Genomic DNA, 21,203 nt, shown 5'->3' on the forward strand with positions numbered 1-21,203 from the left:
TTAAGAATAAAAAAAATACATTTATTTGTAATATATATTATATAAATTTGTTTAACATTACAAAAATAGGCACATAATTCTCCAACGTATATATTATTATTTATATATATATTTATAATATACATTATAATTTAGATGCCAGGCATGTATAATATACGGTATATTTTCGGCACAAACGAAGTAATATATTATAATAATATATAATAGACTATATTGCTAAAACGATATATTCGCGGTTTGTCGAAACATTCTTTCAACGTCTGTACCTATACATTATACGATTATATTTTTATACACAATTAATAATAATTATAATATGGTTTCATATCATGGTCGGATTATTTTCTTCTTGTTTTTATTAATATTATTAGATAAATATAGGGCTGAATTGCACACACATTTACATAAAATTTTACAACTTCTAATAATATAAATGTACATAATATACGACACAATTGATATAATAATTTATATAAAGAACAAACAGTCTTAATATTATTAATATAATATATGGTTTAAAATTAAAACGTAAATTTTAGAGTTAGTAAAAAAAAAAACATAGGTATAATAATTCATTTAAACGATGTCAAAAAGAACAACTAATGATCAACTAAGTATATTTTCAAAGCTCCATTTTTTTTATTTTTTATTTTTTCATTTTTACTAACATTATCACTTATAATTATCAATTTTTGAAATACATTATGAACAACATACAATTAATTTAAACTTAACACGTAAAAAGAAGTACATCTTTAATATAGATAATCGAAATAATATTCCAACTTCACAGTTGAGCAAATTTAACTAAACATAATAAATGTATGAATGTATATATATATATATTTATTTATACTACCTATATAACAACAACTTCATGTATAGCCCATGCTTGGTGGCATGATGGTGGTTTTTTGTTGTTGTTTTTTCAATCTTATTATAATTATTTTCATAACTAATATTATTATTTACAGTTGATTCGTAATAAAAACATCATTACCAACCTAAACAGCTACCTGCACTATTACAAAATGATTCATGAAGCACAAGAATAAATTTTATACGAGCAAATTTAAGTGTGCTATTGTAAAAGTAAAGGAGTAGGGGAGGGTCGATTGATAACTCGCTGCCGTATGGCGCTCCACTCTAGGTGGATAAATACGCTCGTAGCGAGAACTTAAGTACGATTGTCATTTGCAACTCTATAATTTAAAAAATATATTATGAGAACAAAAATACATAATAATATAAACTTAATACTGTCAACAAGATAAATAAAACGTTTCCGCGCATTCAACATATATATTCAACAAATAAGGACGGTTACATAAATATTGCTTAAGTTTTTTAAGGCACTCGTTGTTTTGATCAGTACGAAAAAATTTTATCGTATTAATAATTAGCGTTATTTAAACGCAAATACACAACACACACAATTTGTCATACTTATTTAAATTAAAAAAATATATTTACCTACATAATATTATATAGTACGCGTACACGCAGGATAATTACTTTCAATGCAAATCTTTCAATATATTGGTCAGAAAAAAATTAATTTATATATCTATTCACATTTGATATAGGTAGACGATAACGACAATTTTAATTATGTAAATTCGTTAAAAATTATGTCGTATGTATCTATATGGTATACCTACATTAATTTGTTGTCATTTGCAAGTTATAAAAGTCTATGGACATTGAAAATGTATGAATAAGTTCGGACGTTTTAGAGACAAGTGCGAATATAGTACTTGTAAAAGTCTTGTTGTACCTATTTTTATAGAGAAATTGAAAAATATGTATTAAAAATAATCACCTTACATAATATTATGTTTAATATATGTTTGAAATAAAAAAATTGTCATAATACCCTGTAAAATTTAACCCTTTTCATTTTGGCAGTGAACGAAAATAAAAAAATAAAACGGCAAATCTATTGAAGTTTCCGTCGATATAAATGAGCTGTCCACTACTATTACATAATACCTACACGATTAGCCAAATAATTCGTTTAAATGCTTGTTTTGCGTGTACGCCTTGGCGTGGGGTTAGAGCCGGCGATACTTTCGACCACGATATGTTTCGAAATTTAAACTCCAAGCTATACTATGGAGTTTTGTTTTTATTTTATAATCCGATTCGCCAGTGCTTACGTGCATTGGTCTTTGATAACAATAATATTTATTATAATCTAATACACACCTAAATCGGAACAATCGATAATCGGTTACGTGACACACGCGCAATAACACCGCCGAGCCGGGGTGATATACTCTACATTATATTAATATAATAATATAATATAACGTCATACAAAATTTTTAACACGTCATTCGACACACATACAATACATACGTTCATATTTCTTAGACTAGGTTAATATGACAAACATATCTTGTGAACGCGTACGCGCACACACAAAATAAATATATATTTATATAATATAATTTTTAACCTTCTTAATGAGGGTGACATTAAAAAAAAAAAAAAAAAAAGAAAAAACTTATAAAAACAGTTAATGTGCGAGACGTGTTTTTAAAGCCAAGTCAAAATCGATCCTGGTTTATTGTTCGGGTCGATCAACAATGATACTTCGTCCAGAATGTCATTACCAAATTCGTCCCCTAACTGGAAAAAAGAAAAAATATATATAACAAACAATTACAATAATATACTGCACGTGAGTTTGGCCACAACAGCTATAGGTCACTACATATTATATATTATTATTGCAATTCAATAATTTTTATAGTAAGTTGATTGTATTTACTTGAAGCGACGGGACTAAGTCGTCGGTGACATCCAACGTGGCCATTTCCTGTGAATCGACTACCGACATGTCGGATGAAGGACCCGGATTATCGCTCTCTGTACGTATACAACAGGTACCAGAACAAAGGGAAACAAAACAAAATATTAATGATAAAAAAATAAATACCGTTAGGTCAGGTTACGATATTGTTGTAATAATAATAGCAACAATAATGCGACTTATCGTATACCTATACCTGTTTATATATGTATCTATTATACGAAAAAAAGTCTCTGGTCCTTACCTGAAGTACAGTCCATATTGTCGTCCATGTTTGACGACAAAAAGTCTTCGGGAGTATGCGGCAGTGAGTAGTTGTTTCCCAGACCCAAGCCGCTGTCAGCCGATTCTTGCCGCGAATGATCTACACTACTGCTGCTGCACGATAGGAACGGGTCGAGGTCGTTGTTCGTCTGACCTGGGCGCAACATCAGATCTTGCTGCGCACACAAAAACGCACATATTTTAATACATTATAATCACATGACAGTGCGATAATATTTTAAACGCCGCCGATCGAATCAATCGTTTTCCAACGCAACGACGCCGTCACTGCAGGTCGTCTCACACCGGTACATAAGCGCCACCAAGGAGCCATTAGGCACCGATAAAAAGAAGTTTGTAAATCACCGCAAAACTCTTTTTAAACGGCATAGGAAAATGTATTCGAAAATATGGTCTTATTATTAAATTTCCAAAAATATGAATAAATGTACTATATTGTGTATAAAATAATAAAAGCTAGCACTGAACATATTCTTATTATATAGTGAATCTACATTTAAAATGTTAGCGACCCCTCCCCTTTCAACTTTATGCACCAATGATTTAGGTCTTGTAGCTTGTAGCTACAGATCTCTATAGATCACATGTATCATCGTAATATTATATAGTCTATAGGTCAGTATACTAATGGCTGCTGTTATTACCTGACGGATAATTTCCTGTTGGCGACTCTTTAAACGTTCACGTTCCAATTGAAGTGAATGTAACCTGAGCTTTTGTTGAGTGACTTGGAGTGACTGTGACAAACCGGAAGCACCGTTCAACAGCCACGACGCTGAACCGGAAGGCAACACGGCGCCCGACGTTGGCGCTCTTTGTAAATGAACGGCTGTAAACACGAACATATTAAATGTTATATACCTACACAGTAGTTCCTGTATGAATTGTTACAACAAGTTGCACATGGACGGTGGTCATTTTAGTGAGTGAAATAATTTTTACTAAAATATTAATAGTCTGTTTGGACGAGTGATATTATTTGTATCCGTGTAAGCGATAAGGATTCGGATGTGCATTATCTGATTTTATTTTATTTATTTTTTACTGTATTATACTTACTGTGAAGAATACAATATTATTCTACCAATATCTTTTTTAGAGTTTTTTAATTGTGTACCTACGTCCTACACTCTATGTTATGGGATTTTTTTTTTTTAATATTATGAAAATTTACATTATTATATAATAATATATATTATAAATTAATTGATCTATAAACATCATTAATACTTGTACGCCCAAACAGACTACATTAATGTCGATTTACTCAACTAGTCAATACGCAAGCGGCAAGCCGAAAGTATAAATAGATAATTTAATAATTAAGACGTAATACTTACGTATTCTCGGATCGAACCACGATGTGGTTCTGGCAATGTGGTTTATGAAATAAGTCTCTCCATCCCCAGTGACAGCTTGTTCCCATCCGTCCGGCAGCGGTCCCAGTGTCACGTTTTTGTTAGTTCCTATAATATATACAAACACAATATAGGGTTAAAAGTTGACTAAAATAGTTGAGCTGGGTAGTTTTTGTTTGCGTTCGTGGATCTCCTTAGCGACGACCGCACGGTACACGTCATGATATTATAGACTCATAAAGCTTATAAAATATGTTACTCATAACATTATAAATACCTCATCATAATAATATGATATAATATCAATATACATATAATAATATTACGATATAAAAGAAATACAGCGAATGAAAATTTACCTTGGAGGGTCGAATGGATGTGCGGTGGCGAGTTCGTGGGTGTGCTGGTGGCGTTCGTGCTAGATCCACTGTCGTTGCCGGGACTTAGTAATTGTTCGGCGCTGCGCTGGTGTTGGTTCGCTGCCTGAGCAGCCAAGCTCTTTCTCGGATCTTCCCATTGGGTCGTTCTGGTGAGGTGACTGTAAAAACAAAAACGATTCAACTTTAGACTTTTTTGTGACAAAATAATTATAGTAAAATAATATTATGTTGTTATGCCGCCAATCGGCGGTTGATTGATATGGCTTTTATGTTATAAAAATATAGTACTGGGAAGTAATTTGCTTTTTATACCTATGAGACCGTTTCGGAAAAAAAAATTTATAAAATTCTGAATATTACATAAAAATACCTACTCTTTTCTGTAGGGTGCAGATAATTAATTTCAAGCAAGGACTATACCTAGCTAGACTCGCATAAAATATAAATACCAGACATGCAACCTTGTTTAATGCCGTCGACGGATTAGTCACAACTCACAATAATAATATATCACAGCCCAAATACAATAATAAAATTGTCGGACTTTTGAATAATAAATTAAGTATATTTGTTCGTACCTATAAGACTTATTTAATATTGCGAAATCGACGTAATTCTTTGCAATAACGAGCTGAGCATAGTTACATAAAATGTGTGTGTATGCATAATAGGTATAATATATAAATCAAATGCATATATACGAATATTATAATTATATGATCATATTTAATATTATTATTATTTTTTTAATAATATCATAATATTATAATATTCAATTAAAGACGGGCATACACGTAATAGTGCGGCTATCGACTGCAAAAACTAATTATAAACGATAATAACACGTTATTTATATTTAAATGGATACTTGGCATATTATTTACAAAAATCAAACTAATAATAATAATGTAAGTACGCGAATCCGGCGAATGCGTACAACATTATATTCGATATTATAATATAGTCACCGTTTTAATGATGGAGTTTTAAGCTGACTCGAGTACTGGCGGGAGGGTAAGCTATAATATCGTAAGATTTACACTGGTCGACGCAGGCGTCGGTTTCCCGCGGATGCGTGTTCGAAAAACGGTTTGATATAATTTTAGAATACCGGAGAAAAAATGCTCATTGTTTTTTTTTTTTTATGAATACATTTACAATAATCAGTGACGCCGACGATCGTCTACAGCTATCTGCTACAGATCTCGACACGGCATTATTAAGTGCACGTTATACATTCATGCATAGGTATACTTTCAGATAAAAAAAAAAAAAAAAACCGCGTTAACCAAGTTTATGTTTTGATACGATCGCGCGCGCCGACGGAAAAACGATGTAAACCCATACATCATGTATAATAATATACACGTACATATATCATAATGATATTACATTATATAATACACAGGCGCCAGTTATACATCATAATAAAGCTGTATATATATCGGTACACGCGCCAGCTATTTACACTATTTAAAAAATATAAACGTACATTTCGAATTATTGCCGTTGTCTGAACTCTGAAACCATAATAATTACTCATAAAGGTACCTCTGTGCAGTACACACATACACATTACGATTTTGTGTAAATAGTACACATAATGTAATATATTATCATTCACTGCGTACGTACAGATTACAGGCGCACTGACCGGGTATATTATATATTGGCAAGCGTATATAATATATATATAAGTACTAATAATATACGGCAGCAGCTAACGTCCCGCAGCAGTTAAATAATATAAATATATATATATTTACAATAATATTATGAATTACGAGTTTTCGATGATATTATTATTATTGGCGGCGCGTCTGATATTGCTCTCAAAAGTGACGCCCACACGAAACAGACGAGTACACGTTTTATACAATATCATATATACATACGCGTCGAACGTCGATTTTAATATAATATGTTTGCAGAATAAATTCAATGTACAGACAAGCTCACACGCTTATTTATATTTTGTCGGCGATGTTATTATTATATTTGCACATATTTTCGTATAATGATATTAAGTAAATAACGTCGGGAAATGAATTTGGCCACAGACCGACCGCGGTGGTATATAAGCTTTTCGGACCTCTGCAATATTATGTAGTCGCATTCTAATAACGTATAACGTGCAGTGAAGACGATCGATTGCCCGAATTCGACTTAATATATTATGCATTTTTAATATCCGTGTCGTGTCGATGCACTCGTATAATATGAATCATCACGATTCACGAGTAACGCACGGTCGATGGATAATATCGAACGAGTAAAGTTTAAATCATCGTAATAGGTATACATTACATCTTTCAACGTTGGCCTATATTCCCTTCATCGCACACACTGTACGTCGTATATCATATTATTACAACAGCAGGTGGGTACCGTCGATTTGCTGTTTTCCGGCCCAATGTCGATCTTTTGAACACTCTATACGGTGGACTTTAATATTATAATAATAAAAATATAATATTGTATCCCGTGTTGTCCTGAGCGGCTATATATTCTCTAATCGAGCGGTATCGTTTAGGTTAGGTTTATCGATGGTCTTGCAGAAGCGTTTTAGAAAGTTTTGAACCTTCGACATAATTTTTCTCACATAGTCTAAAATTTACTTTATTTACGAGACACTATAGACACACGCCTAAGTACGTAACAACTATATGACACGCATACGATCATAACAAAACTTAAAATATGACATATTCTATGACATTGTAGCAATGTCGCGTGTTATTATAAAACAATTTTCAAATTTTTCGATGGAGGGAAACCCGCGTGATCCTTACGACCCGGACAAAATCCCAAGCCTTCTAGACCGAAACGAGACCGCTCTCGCCGACGCCGTCGTCGAGGACTATTATAATAACGACTAATAAGTATATTATAATATATTATATACGACAAGGGTCAACGGTGGAGTATATAGTGAGACGTTTATGTTATAGACGACGAAAAATATATATTTTACGAAGCGACCCAATAAATATACGTAAATCCGTTCGACTCGGCAAAACAGACGCGCGCGCGCGAACAGCACACGCACACGGTTATCAATTATCATTGACGTGCTCACACGGTCAACATTTCGAGCTCGTAAATATTGTCTCGCTAACAATCGGACCCTATTGACGGCGGTTCGGGCCAAATCTTCTCTCTCTCACACGCTCGTCGATCTGCTTTTCTCCCGTCTCACCCTCGCTCACTTATACATATATACAATACTGCAGCCTCTTTAACTCCCTCTCTCTCCAATCTCACATATTATAGTAGGTCTTCTTCCATTGCGTCGAACGTCGTGAGGCGGCGGCGGCGGCGTTTCTACCGCCGTCGACGACGTCGTCGCCACCGTCGCGTCTTACCGTTCCCACGGTCTTTGGGCGACGCGAATATAAATAACTACACTCGTGTGCGCTCCGTTTAATCAGTTGTTTTTTTATTTTTTATTTTTTTTTTTTTACGTATACGACAACACAAAACGATACATACACACACACACACACACAATAATAATAAATATAATAATAACAACAATAATAGTACACAATGTGACGATAAATAAAAATGGCATCTTATTGTTCGGCATGCGAGCGGTTTGATAAGCAGCCGACCTTCAATGTGGAACCTTATCTCATCTTAGAGCCACCGCCTTTTCATTATGTACACACACAAAAATCATAAAAAGCTTTATCGTATAGCACTAATAATTATATTAATAAAAAAATTACACGCACACACACACACAATACATGTACATTTAATATTATAATCCGTTATTCGAGGAGGCATTTCCTTCGGAGATAAAAAAATAACAAAAAAACGACTTCATGTTTAGTACCTACCCCCTACCGCACTCTATCTTCGTTTGTCTACGACGTTGTTTGCGATTTATATGATTTGCACACTCGACACAAATATTAGGTGTATTGCAATAATAATATTATATTAAAATAATCGTTGGCGCGCACAATAATAATATTATTATCGTTATTGGCGGCGGAAAACAAAAACCGTGACTCATGTTATATATTAAGAGAGCCGTGATTTTCTTACGTTTGAGCGCGTGTACATAGATTATTTCATACGAACCGTAACACTAATAATATCATAATATAATATAATAATAACAGGTGTGGACGAATTCGAACATTTCGTGACTTTAACTTAAAAGTTTATAAGCGATATCTGTACACAGTACAACACCGACTCGGACGACAAGCGGTCGGTAGAATTCTCAGAAAGACACTGCGTATTAGGTACTTGTAGAATATATATACAAATACTTATGTTCATATTTTATAATATGCCCGAATACTACAGGCGCCTCTGCTGTTCATCGACTGAATTCGTGGACTCTTACCTATATCGAATAGCGAGTATATTATTATCTCCTTTGCCCAGTACAAGTGTAGCGTATTACCTCACACTCGCGGCTTTCGGTTAAAAGACTTATTTATACTGACGATTATTTATTTTTTATTGACCGATCTAATGAAATTTTTGGCCTCATAACCGAAGATTTTCCGACTCCGCGAGGACCAAGACTATAATATAGGTACTTAAAAACGATTGTAACACTCGTAGTGTAACACACACGTCATTATCACCGTCTCCGACGACGTGTACGTTGAATTTTAGAGTGTTATGTTTTGCCGTTTTGCGGAAAGCTTCACACCCGACCGCCTTGTACGTACAATAATAATAATATATACATCTAAAGAGTACAACAGCACACAAGTCGCAAAGAAATCCGTCTGTACCAGACCGGCGGCGTGTGCGGTCGGCAGTGTGCATATATATATATATAGTATTATTATATAGTAGTAGTACCGTGGTGGGCCATTATTATATATATCGTAGCCGGGAAACCGGTTCGTCGGCTTGCGCTCGATAGTCGTCCCGTTCGACGACGGCGACGGTTCTTTTAATCCTTTCCGTACATTTCAAATACTATATTATACGATATTCCAGTAATACTGATTAAACTTTATGAGGTGTATTATATCGATTAATGCCATATAGCAGTATATAGGTAGGTACGTTTTGGAAACGACAACACCTATAATTGGAGTGTGTATCGGCCCCCTCCTCTCCGACCTGTAGTCTGCACCTTCATGTATATTATAACCAAAACTAACACGCGTTATTACAATATTACATTATTATTATTACTATTATTTATGCGTGTTTGGCAGGCCGAGATTCGTGTGTCGGGTGAGATTAGATTATTATTATTATTTTATTTTATATATATATTTTTTTTTCAAAGTCTTAACTATTGTACGGATTTTTCGTTTTGTTTTTAAAACCAAGCACTAGTACGTATATTATGTATATACGTTTACGCGCGCCGTAACCTCGCGCGCATCGTGAAAGGATCGGTTATTGCACCCTCCCCTTCCAGCACGCGCGAGCCCGCGGGTTAGGCGATTCATTATTGGTAGCACAAAATAATATATATATATATACCTAATAACAGCGCTACTCTGTGTTTCATACCATACAATTTATACGCGTTTGGTACTACGGCCACCCCCCTAAATGTACAACCGATGAACCGAATTATACTGGCCCAAACATTTCGAATGAAAACCTCGAATAATACACTCACACGCCCGACAAGCACGTATTTCAATACTTTCTCGGTTTCGTTGTACGACAATATTTTAAGCGACGTCCGTTTTTGTATACAACCATAGGTTAAAATATATTATATTGCACACGTCATACTCAACAGGTACTCTCATCGGGGGGTTGACGTTGGACGGTCATTGCCGCACGTAATCGGTAAACAGTTTTTTTTTTCAAAGATTTTTCCTATTATTAATATCTCTCAAAAAATTGTTCTCACGTTAACAGAGTAAATAAACACACTTTATAAATTCACGATCGTATACGTATTATATTATACGAACGTAATGATATTATTTCTAATAGATTAATATATAATATTAAATAAGTTAAAATAATGCACGTACTCGAAACCTTCGAATGATCCGCTAAATGAATCATCACGGATAATCGCGCAGTATAAAATTATTTCCTAGTACTTTATATTATTATGGTGTTATGTACACTTTAATATACTTATATACACAAATACATTTATTTTAATACACATTATATATTATTTATCAGTACGTACATGAATATTATATTATATATAATACGAGCCAACACGAGAGGTACACTAAGTCTTGTCGGTCGTACACACACACACACACACTCACGCCTCGCCCAATGGGTATTCCCCTTCTCCGCGCGCGCGGTCGTCCCGAGAGTGGTGAACCGTTGTTGTTTTAAACACGTATTATACACGCAAGTACACGATATGAAGTAACCCAATAAAGATTAAAATAATTAACAGGTTTCTCTCGTTTGTCTCTATTTTTATTTTTCCTTTCATACGGTTTTTTTGTATATTATTATAAATATTAATATATATGGTACAATTCGTCTATCAGCAACGAGTATAATATCATCGCGACCACTGTTGTATTCTATATATATTAATTATCGAACTTAGGTAACAGGTAAATCTGTAATTTATATTTTACGTGATTATTGTTAATACTGCACGCGACGAGAAATGATATGAAACTATAGTGCAGTCGTTTGCGCCGCGACCCGTGACCGGACGACGACGAAGACGACGTTGGAGTGTGCGTCGTTTCACGTGAATACTGAATAATGCAATACTACAATATATTATGATAATATTTGCGGCTGCAGACTTTGCAGCGATAAACGGCACCGTCCCGCGATTTTCCCACAAGATTTCGATTCGACGGGCGCATTTCGCATTAGCCAGCGCCGAGGTGCAGTGTATAAAGACTACAAAGCGTCGTTGTGTACTTTGCGCACAGATGACGGGCGACGGTGGGATATTGCGACGTATGTATGGCGAGAAAGAGAGCCATATCGCGTAAACGGCTGAAGATAAAAAGCAACTGAGAGATAGAAAAGAAAAAAAAACGCGGCGAATATTATATATACAAAATAATAATAATAATAAAACTATACACAACAACAATCCGATAATATGATAAATTGTTTTAATGGAAACCCGACATAAATTACCGGTGGTAATCTAATAGCTTCAATAATAATAATAAAAAGAAATTACACGTATAATATACTGTAAGTATATACATTACGAGCTGGTATACGCGAGCTTATTATTACAACGACGACGACACGGTTGCCAAGAAGTTTCAACGTTATTATAATATTATATACGATTATTATATTTTCAAGTACGCGTGTACACACGACGCGTTCGTTCGCCACTGGCCCGTGTCCGTATTGAGTGACCCGCGGAAAAATTATACGTCGCAGACGGTATATTATATAGTGATAGTAATTACGTGTGTTAAATTTAAATCAATTATACAATCCGAGAGCTGCACTTGCAGAGGAAAACTTCTCGGCGACAGCGGCAATTACGCCGAACACTAGTGTGATTGCTGATCCGAAAGATTTATTTAATGATCTGGGTTGGTTTTTTTTTTTTTTGTTTTGTTTTCCCTCATTGCACCGTATTGCACCATTAATAGGGCGAGCAACAGTGCAGCGCGCGTGACGTCACACAAGTATACATAATCCACACGATGCTCACCGCATCGAATGTTTTAAAAATCAAAATTCATTATGACTTGTCTAAAACTAATATGAAGTACGTCGTCGTTGTATTCAATGACTGTGCTTACTTCATACTAACAACCCTCGCAGGCCGTAGCGGCTCGGCCAGCGACTTTAATGTTGGAACCGAACGTGTTGTAGAGTAGCCTATATTATACCATAATATTATTACCATAAAAAGTTGATTAAATAATTATTTTAGCCAATTTCGGTGATGATAATGTAGCTTGTTAGTTGTTATATAACCGCATAATTATGTCAATATATATATATTTATGTGTAATAAGCAATAACCATTCAAATTATAAATTTTCAGAAAACTATTACTTTAAAAGCTTGTCATATTGTGTAAATACGAATCGCGTAAAAATATTCGAAATATATAAATGCTTTTTAAGTAAGCCATTGTTTAGTAAATCGATCTTAACTCAAAATCATCGTTTGTGCACTAAGTTTTGAAGAAATTTTGATATACTACCATCATAATTCATAATAAGTAATAACTAATAAGCAACCCTAATCATTAGTACATGTAGATTTACAACATAATTTTTTTTTAAAATGATAATTAAAAAAAATTTTAACAATATTTTGGTTTGACAATACAGTCATATTATGCAAAATTTCAACTCAATAACAATATAGTATGTTTTTATATATATTTATCTTATTCTACGGGTAATAATATATTATGAGACAGTGAAGGTATATAATAATAATATATACGCTTAAATATACCATATACTGACTGATACACCACTGCTTGAAATATTTACTGCCGGTTTTTTTCTGTATTATAGGTACGTGGGTTATCTCGGTGTTTTTAATCAATGACTTAACAAAACAATAGAAGAAAAAAACAGTAAAATATTGTGCATTATTGTACCACAAATTAATCACGTATTTTAGTACATAAATTGACATTGAAGTTTTTAAATTGTTTTCAAGATTTAATCTCATTATATATATTTAATATACAAATATAATACAAGTACAACAAGTGTACAACCCAGTTACACATTAAATTATAATATTTTTCCAATCGGAGGAGTAAATGAATAGCCATTCGTTAGCTTTCGGTCGGCGGACTGCGCCTTAAAAAAAACTTTATTCAACGGAAAACAATCGTGGAAAAATATACGTTTATATGATTGACAGTGCGCACACCACACGCCGAAATGCACAATGCACGGGCGTGAAAACTGTAAAAACCGTATAACAAAAACACGCCGCCCAAACAAATGTTATGAATGTGTAATTTAATAAAAACACAATAATATTATTATTATGTCATAATATACAATTTACCGAGATAAAACATATATAATATCCCACTATAACGTAATGCATATTAATCCTGTAAACGTGCATAATATATAACATAATAAATGCAGAACCGCTCCTCTACTGTTTTGGATAAGTAGGTATCATTTTTAGGATATATAGATTAATTAATTTTTATTTTTTACAATGCAGCAATAATATAATGTGTTGTTATGAGATAGAGATACCTGCGCGTGTGCGTTCACCAAGACAAATTTAACTGAAATTATTCATCAACATAGTAGGTTTTTATCAAAGTAATGTGAAACTTGTGTATGGCACGGTAAACCTATTTGGAAATGAATATAATAGGTACTTTATATTATTACGTGGACAATCAATACACATAGTGTGCCTTCGAAATATTATATTATACAGGTTATGTTCACATCGGTAGGATACGTCATATGATAAGAATTTCCGTTTATTTTTGTGTATATATTATAGTAAACTGTTATAAATGTTATTTGTTTGAAAGTAAATTTGTATAAAGTGTCTGGGTTCACACGGTGTGAATGCCAAATTAACAAAATACGATTAAGGATTAAATGCCATTTTCGATAGTCTATATTGATAAATGATATATATATATTAAACATGTATTATATTATTATTTTAATCACCACACCATTATCTATATTATTGACATTTTATATCATCAATTACGACAATTATATGTACAATATAATATTATACATTTATAGTATTTATACCTATCCTACTTTTATTGAGATATAGTTTCGAGAACCGTAATTAGTATAATTAGAAATTGAGTGATCAGCTTTTTATTTTTGAGTTTTATTGTATTAAATATTTAGACCATTTTATACCGAACACATTGACTACCGAATCCAAATGGTATTCATTGTATTCCAAATTAAGACATTATAAATGCACTAATAGATATTTAAGTAGGTACCCAGTACCCATATTATTAGTTAATCTGCAAAAAAGGATGTGTAAAACTATTATCATAAACTTAACGAAGCATATATACGTATTAGTAAACTATATAATATTAAACGTTAAACTCTTATAAAACATGCGTACCGTGTGATGAGTAACTCTTCAGCACGATTTGTCCACGTGAATTATTTTTCAGTTTCAATTTGTTTAAAAATTAATGCGTACTATATTATATTATATTATATTGTCTGACCTGCGTATAGCATATATTACACGCGATCAACACCGTGAAAATCGTCTTTGACCGTTTAACAACAATGTACGTTTGGTCGGAAATAATTAGTTCCGATGCACTTTTATTGCTTGGTGAGAAAAATCGTAGCCTGCAGTTTGCCATGCAATCCTCGGTTCCGGTGGACACGATATACAGCAGTATCGACCCTAACCCGTCCCTAATCATATATATATGTATATATATATCGTATATAATATAAACCTATCTATATACTATACGTCTATATTATATACACATTATTTCGGGTTTTCTTATTTTTTGTATACACTTGTTTTGTAAACAGGACGGGATCGTTATTATTATTATATTGCCGAGGTCCATTTGGGGACTTGGGAAGCGGAACACCCAATGATGTAGACGTCTGCAGTGCGTGATATTGTGCAGTGTGAGCCTTGTGTGCGCCTATAACTGCGTTATTATATTATATATTATATAATACACTATTATGTACATAATACATTGTCGTCGTCGTCGTCGTCTCGTTATACGACCTGAATCGGTCCAGGCCGGAGCTAGGTCGCGCGACCACCGCGCTGTCGGTATATATATATATAGGTATCCATCTAAATAGGTAGGTCGTAGGTGGTATATTATTGTTATGTATATACGAGATAAATTGGGTTTTTATTTTTATTGTCCGTGAAAACGTGATATCAAGTCGGCAGTCGGTCTTTCTTCTTCACGTATTGCTCTGACAGCATCACACACTCGCTCTCTCTCTCGCTCTTCTCCGGATTATTACCGTCGTCGTCGCGGTGCCGCAGCACATTGGCGTCCCGCTGCGAATTTTTACCTCATATAACGTACGCATACAGCACGACACACACCTCGCCGAATTTACACTCTTTAACATAATATAATATTGTAAAAAGAAAATGTACACACATAATACGAGCGCATAAATCCTCTCGGAAACTGTACTCCACCCGCGGTACGAAAATTGAAAGGTTCTCTTATACGTCGACAACGTGCACACGCATTATTATAATACACATTATAATATATAGGTATTTATAATAATACGCGTGAGTTTTATAAATAGAGTGATTCACTAAGCATGTTCACCCCCATGCAATATTTGAATATAATGATGAATTTATTCAAATTATATAATTTTTGAAATTTTTTAAACACGGACATTTTTCGTTCACTAGAACGATTTACGTGTATTTAGCTTAAATATTAAAGTGAAAATTATTTGTGTTATCAAATTGATTTTTTTACTTTTTTATGATATTTTCATTTTTAAGCGAATTATAATACGAATATATAAAATATTAATGTTTTATGTAACGGTCGTAATTCACTAAAAAAAAAGTATCGTAAACAACCGAAGAGAAACACAGACTATGTTCTTATCTTTAAGTTTGATTATATATAGGGAATAATTTCTTAGAAAATTTTAATGCATATCTACCTAATTTGAAAAAAAATATTCACTTAATAATTTTTAGTAGAAAAATGGGGATTCTTATTTTAAAAACAGAATTTTGCATCTCTGCAACACACTCCTTGAGAAGTACTAAAATCTCAAGAATTCGAAAACAAATTCAAAGGTAAATTTGAAAATTCCAAAAATCAAATGTTGAACAACCAAATTAATTAAAGAATAATTTGAAGGGTGAGCATACTCGGTGTATCACCCTGTATATATATACGTCATCATTATTGCTGTATGTATAAACACGCGCAACGATATACGCGTATCATAGCGGTACGTGCGTCTAATTATAGACCGCATGCCCGGTATACGGTTGACGCCACTGCCGTCCCTTCCCGTTCAAGTTGTGCTTAAATATCCCATCCGGGCCGTAGAAAAATTTACATGATATATCGCGTAAAAGAAGAAAAATAGAAAACATCATGGCTACCGTCGAATGGAACGGATCTCAGTCGTTTTTTTTTTTTTTTTGTAAAACCAACGAGGCGACCGATCTCTCTGGCGAGAATATAACGGCCGTTGTATTATTATTATGATTATATTATTATTAAGCGGTATCGTGCGGTTTTGTGGGAACGACAATGCACCTAACTATATACGTTTACAATCATAATAATAATTTTAAAATATATGATCGCGGTAGTAACATAATATATGTGTTTAAATAACGTGCCAACTGAATATAATATAGCAAAATTGACGATTTTTATATATTACTATTACATATAATATACAAATACAGTCGAGTGCGATTTATTTTTACTGCTGCGTTTATACGAAATTTGACGGTAAATTAATTAAGTTGAGCGTACCGCGGTACTATGTTACAGAAAAAGATGTACAGCACCGTACCATGGCGTTACTATCAAAATAGAATTTTCGATGAACTTGACGTGTATAAAATATTATTATTTATTATTTTTTTCGAGTCAACATTTCCGTGGTCTATACCAGCTATCTGCCGCAGTTCGGGACGAAAAAAATAATCCCAAGCCTATCGTTTGTTAGTAAATAAATTAGGAAGGTACCAGTTAAATTGTTAAACAGGTATTTTTTTTTGATGGCTCAAGTAACACCCGTCAAATATTCATATACGGAAATTCAATACGAACTCTGGAGGGGACCTATCGCTACACGAATCGTTCCGCGTACACGGTGTTCCAGCAGTATTCCTTCTGCGAAACGGGAGCTCGTCCTTATCTACCTACCTACCGACACAGCGCCTACTTATGTACCTACCTACTGTTATTATATACATTTACATAACGCCGTCATTGTTAATATCGTTATTTAATAATTATTTTACGATTACCACCGATATTTATACGCGTCTGAACAATAATACGATACGGCCAAAGGCGTTAACTCACAATGTATAATAATAATAATAATATGACAACGCGATTGATTTAACGCGCCCTAAACGCGTTCACGGCATACCATACGGTCGTAGTACTAATGGTGTGTATATAGATTTACAATATGTATATAATATAGTCATATATAACACGGTAAATATCGGCCGATATATATTAATTTTATTATAATGGCACAATACGTAATAATATTATAATAATATTATCCGCCTTGGCCGATTCGCACGCACTCGTGTCATAACGTCGTACGGAAAATATCGACCACCATATCCGCCGCCGAATCGAATGGTTTTTTTTTAATTTCCCACATCACGACGAAGACACGATAAACCAAAACGGCCGCTGCGAAACGCTTTTAACGCGCGTACACGAGGCGCGGGCAGCAGAATATTATGACGGTTTATTGTACCGGACGCGTAAATTTAAAAAAATAATAATACTGTCTTCGTCGTCGTCGTTTTGACCCATTGTTCGGCGTACCGGCGCGGGTTTTTCAAGTACAAATCTTCCCATCAGCCATTGATCCCACGTCCTATTGTACTCCGCCGCCGCCGCCGCCGCCGCCGCTGCCCACCGAAATTTTCGCGCTCACATGTTGTGCGGCGTACACATAACATAATATACGTACAACAATAAATATAATAATAATAATAATAATAATAATAATACGCGTTATTATGTATCTATCGGACCAAATCGGTTAGTGACACTGCGCCGTTCTGTCATTGGACGCCTTGACCGTCGTCGTCTTCCCCTCCCCTCGACGATATCATGACGGACAGGTCCGTGTCCGTCATATCGTATTATTATTAATATTATATTATATATTTTTATATCGTTATTAGTTATTATTATTATTATTATTATTATAACAACGTCGCGGTGCGGACGACAACCACCGACCGACGGTCTCTTCCGTCGTGCCCGGGAGACTTGTACGAAAAGCTCATTATGCTTGCAGTTCACGGAGGACGAGACGACGACGGGTGCGATGTGTCCGTTGTCCGAGCAAACGACCACACGTCGTCGTCGTCGTCGCGTACTGTTTATTGGTCGCGCGTGCGTGTGTTTTGTAAATATGATATTAAAAAATTTAAAAAAATATCGTTATTATTGTAACCGTGTACTGTACTTCGAGATGAAACGTATATTATAATATATGTATGGATATAATAATAATATAATGTGACCTTGCCAAGTTCAACTGGCCGTGCGAGGTTGTCGATACGACGACGTGCGTGCTTTACACGCGTATTTATATTATAATATCATAATATATTATATATTAATGTCGTATTATTTTATTATTGAAAGGCGCGACCGCTGCAGTAACAACAGCGGTATAGTAGTCGAACTACGATATTATATTTTATAACATTACCGCGTCGAACGGCACCCACCGCGCAGTTTTCCGGCGAAATCTCCGCAACGGTGACCGCGCGTATATAATATTATAATATTACGGTAATCGCGGAAAATACGCACAGAAAAAAAACCCATGGTCGAGAGTTTACGCAGACGTACGCGATATAATAATATTATTGTAACGTCGGTTTCGAAATTACTGCCTAACCTAACCTACTCGTACTTGATTTTACGTATGCCTATACGGGGTGCGGGGTAACTGCAGCGGTGGTGCACTCGAAAAGTCAAAATATCTTTCGATAGACTTAAAATTTTCCGATTACCGGCAGTAACGTATAATATATATATATAAGTATACGTACGCGGAAAAGAAAGCTGTTTAGCACCGGACACGCGGTGACACGGTGTGTTATAATATGCGTCCCGGTGGCGAGGGTACGACAACATTATAATTGCATATACCTAACTATATAGTACTTGCAATAATAATAATACACACGTTATGCATATATTATATATTATTGGCAGTATAAAACACAATAAATATGATAACATTTTATTATTGTTATAAATCATCGTACGACGCACATATATTATTATTATTATAACCTGTGCGGGGGATCCGTCGTCGCAGCGCGGCGGTGGAGGCGCGGTTGGCGTCCGGTTCAAAGGGCTCCTCCCCGGCACCGGTCCTCCGGTGGAGTCTACCTGTACGGCGGCGGCGGCGGCGTTTTCCGAGAATTTGGGTTCCGCCGCCGCTGCCGCCGCCGTCATCATCACCACCATCATCGTCATCATCATCATCATCACGGGTTTGTTCACGGGTGGCAACGGCGGCGGATGGCCTTGATGGATCACCACCAGAGTCACCAACCTCCTCTCTCGGTCGGCCGCGCGTATATATATATATATATATATATATTTATATATTATTATATTATACGCGTGTGTGTGTGTGTGCGTATGAACCTGTTCAGGTGGATCTCTCCCACTCTGCCGACGAGCCCGCCGCGACGTTGCCGGCTGATGGCTAACGCGGCAACAAGTGGTTTAAATATAATGTGTACGCGCGGACCGTGCGACGTTGCCGCGTCCGTCCATAACGCGAGCTTCGCACAAAACAACACACTACTATTATTATAAACGCTGCAGCGTCGCAATGCTCTGTACCGGCGCGGCGGCGGCGGCGGGACGGCCGAGCGGCTATGGTCATCCGCCGCTACGCGACGACGACGACGGCGACGTCATGTCAACAACCGACCGACGGCGGCGGAGGATCTTTTATTTCTCCTCTCGTCCGCGCCGATTTGTCGTCGTTCCCGCGGTGCTCCCGTTTTTTTCTCCGCCTACCCTGCGCCAAGTCGTCTGTCGCAACAGATACGATATTTGAAGTATAATATGTGCATGGTGCATCACTATAATATTTTAAGTGCATTCGAGTACACCCCCCCCCGCATAATGCCGACTCTGCGTTTTCGGGGGGTGCACTTGTCCGCCCTGCCGACTTTCGCGGGGGACGCGCCGTCGTCCGTGACGCGGAGCGAGCTGAAATATCGCAGTTTACGCGTTTTGTGAACTTATTGACACGTGCGGTTTACATAAAATACATAAAATATACAGATGACCTACAACGCGAAACGGTGGTGTGTTATTATTTTAATAAGATTATTCAAACGGATCGCAAATTTTTATTAAATGCGGCTCCGGGGCAGAATATTATTATTATAATATATAATATATATGCTATGTAATAAAATACATTTTATGTATATACGAACATTATGTATTTATAATATATGTAAATGGTGATTTAACATGCTCATTCTCATTTTTACCTTTAATAAAATGAATTTAATCTCAAAGTTTGAATTTTAAAATAACTCAAAAAAATATCTTCTAAATAATGTTTAGTAGACAATATAGTGATGGTAGTTCTTATTAGAAAAACAGAAATTTATATCTACGCAGAACATCCCTTAGCGAGTATATCAATTTCAAGACTTTTAATAAAT

General features: G+C 35.1%; 1 protein-coding gene across 1 annotated transcript in view; it reads right to left on the bottom strand.

The window, feature by feature from the left end:
* Positions 1-21,203, bottom strand: part of LOC114122153 (transcriptional coactivator YAP1) — a 36,004-nt gene continuing 14,801 nt past the window's right edge. Inside the window, exons 2-7 of the mRNA XM_050199397.1 lie at positions 4,821-4,999; positions 4,444-4,569; positions 3,748-3,932; positions 3,063-3,258; positions 2,777-2,874; positions 1-2,634 (exon numbers count right to left, since the gene is read on the bottom strand). Of these exons, the coding sequence (XP_050055354.1) occupies positions 2,542-2,634; positions 2,777-2,874; positions 3,063-3,258; positions 3,748-3,932; positions 4,444-4,569; positions 4,821-4,999 (877 nt within the window). The 3' untranslated portion in view covers positions 1-2,541. The remainder of the gene's footprint in view (positions 2,635-2,776; positions 2,875-3,062; positions 3,259-3,747; positions 3,933-4,443; positions 4,570-4,820; positions 5,000-21,203) is intronic.

This window comes from Aphis gossypii, chromosome 1, assembly GCF_020184175.1.
Source record: "Aphis gossypii isolate Hap1 chromosome 1, ASM2018417v2, whole genome shotgun sequence".
In the NCBI taxonomy this organism is placed as follows: Eukaryota; Metazoa; Arthropoda; class Insecta; order Hemiptera; family Aphididae; genus Aphis; species Aphis gossypii.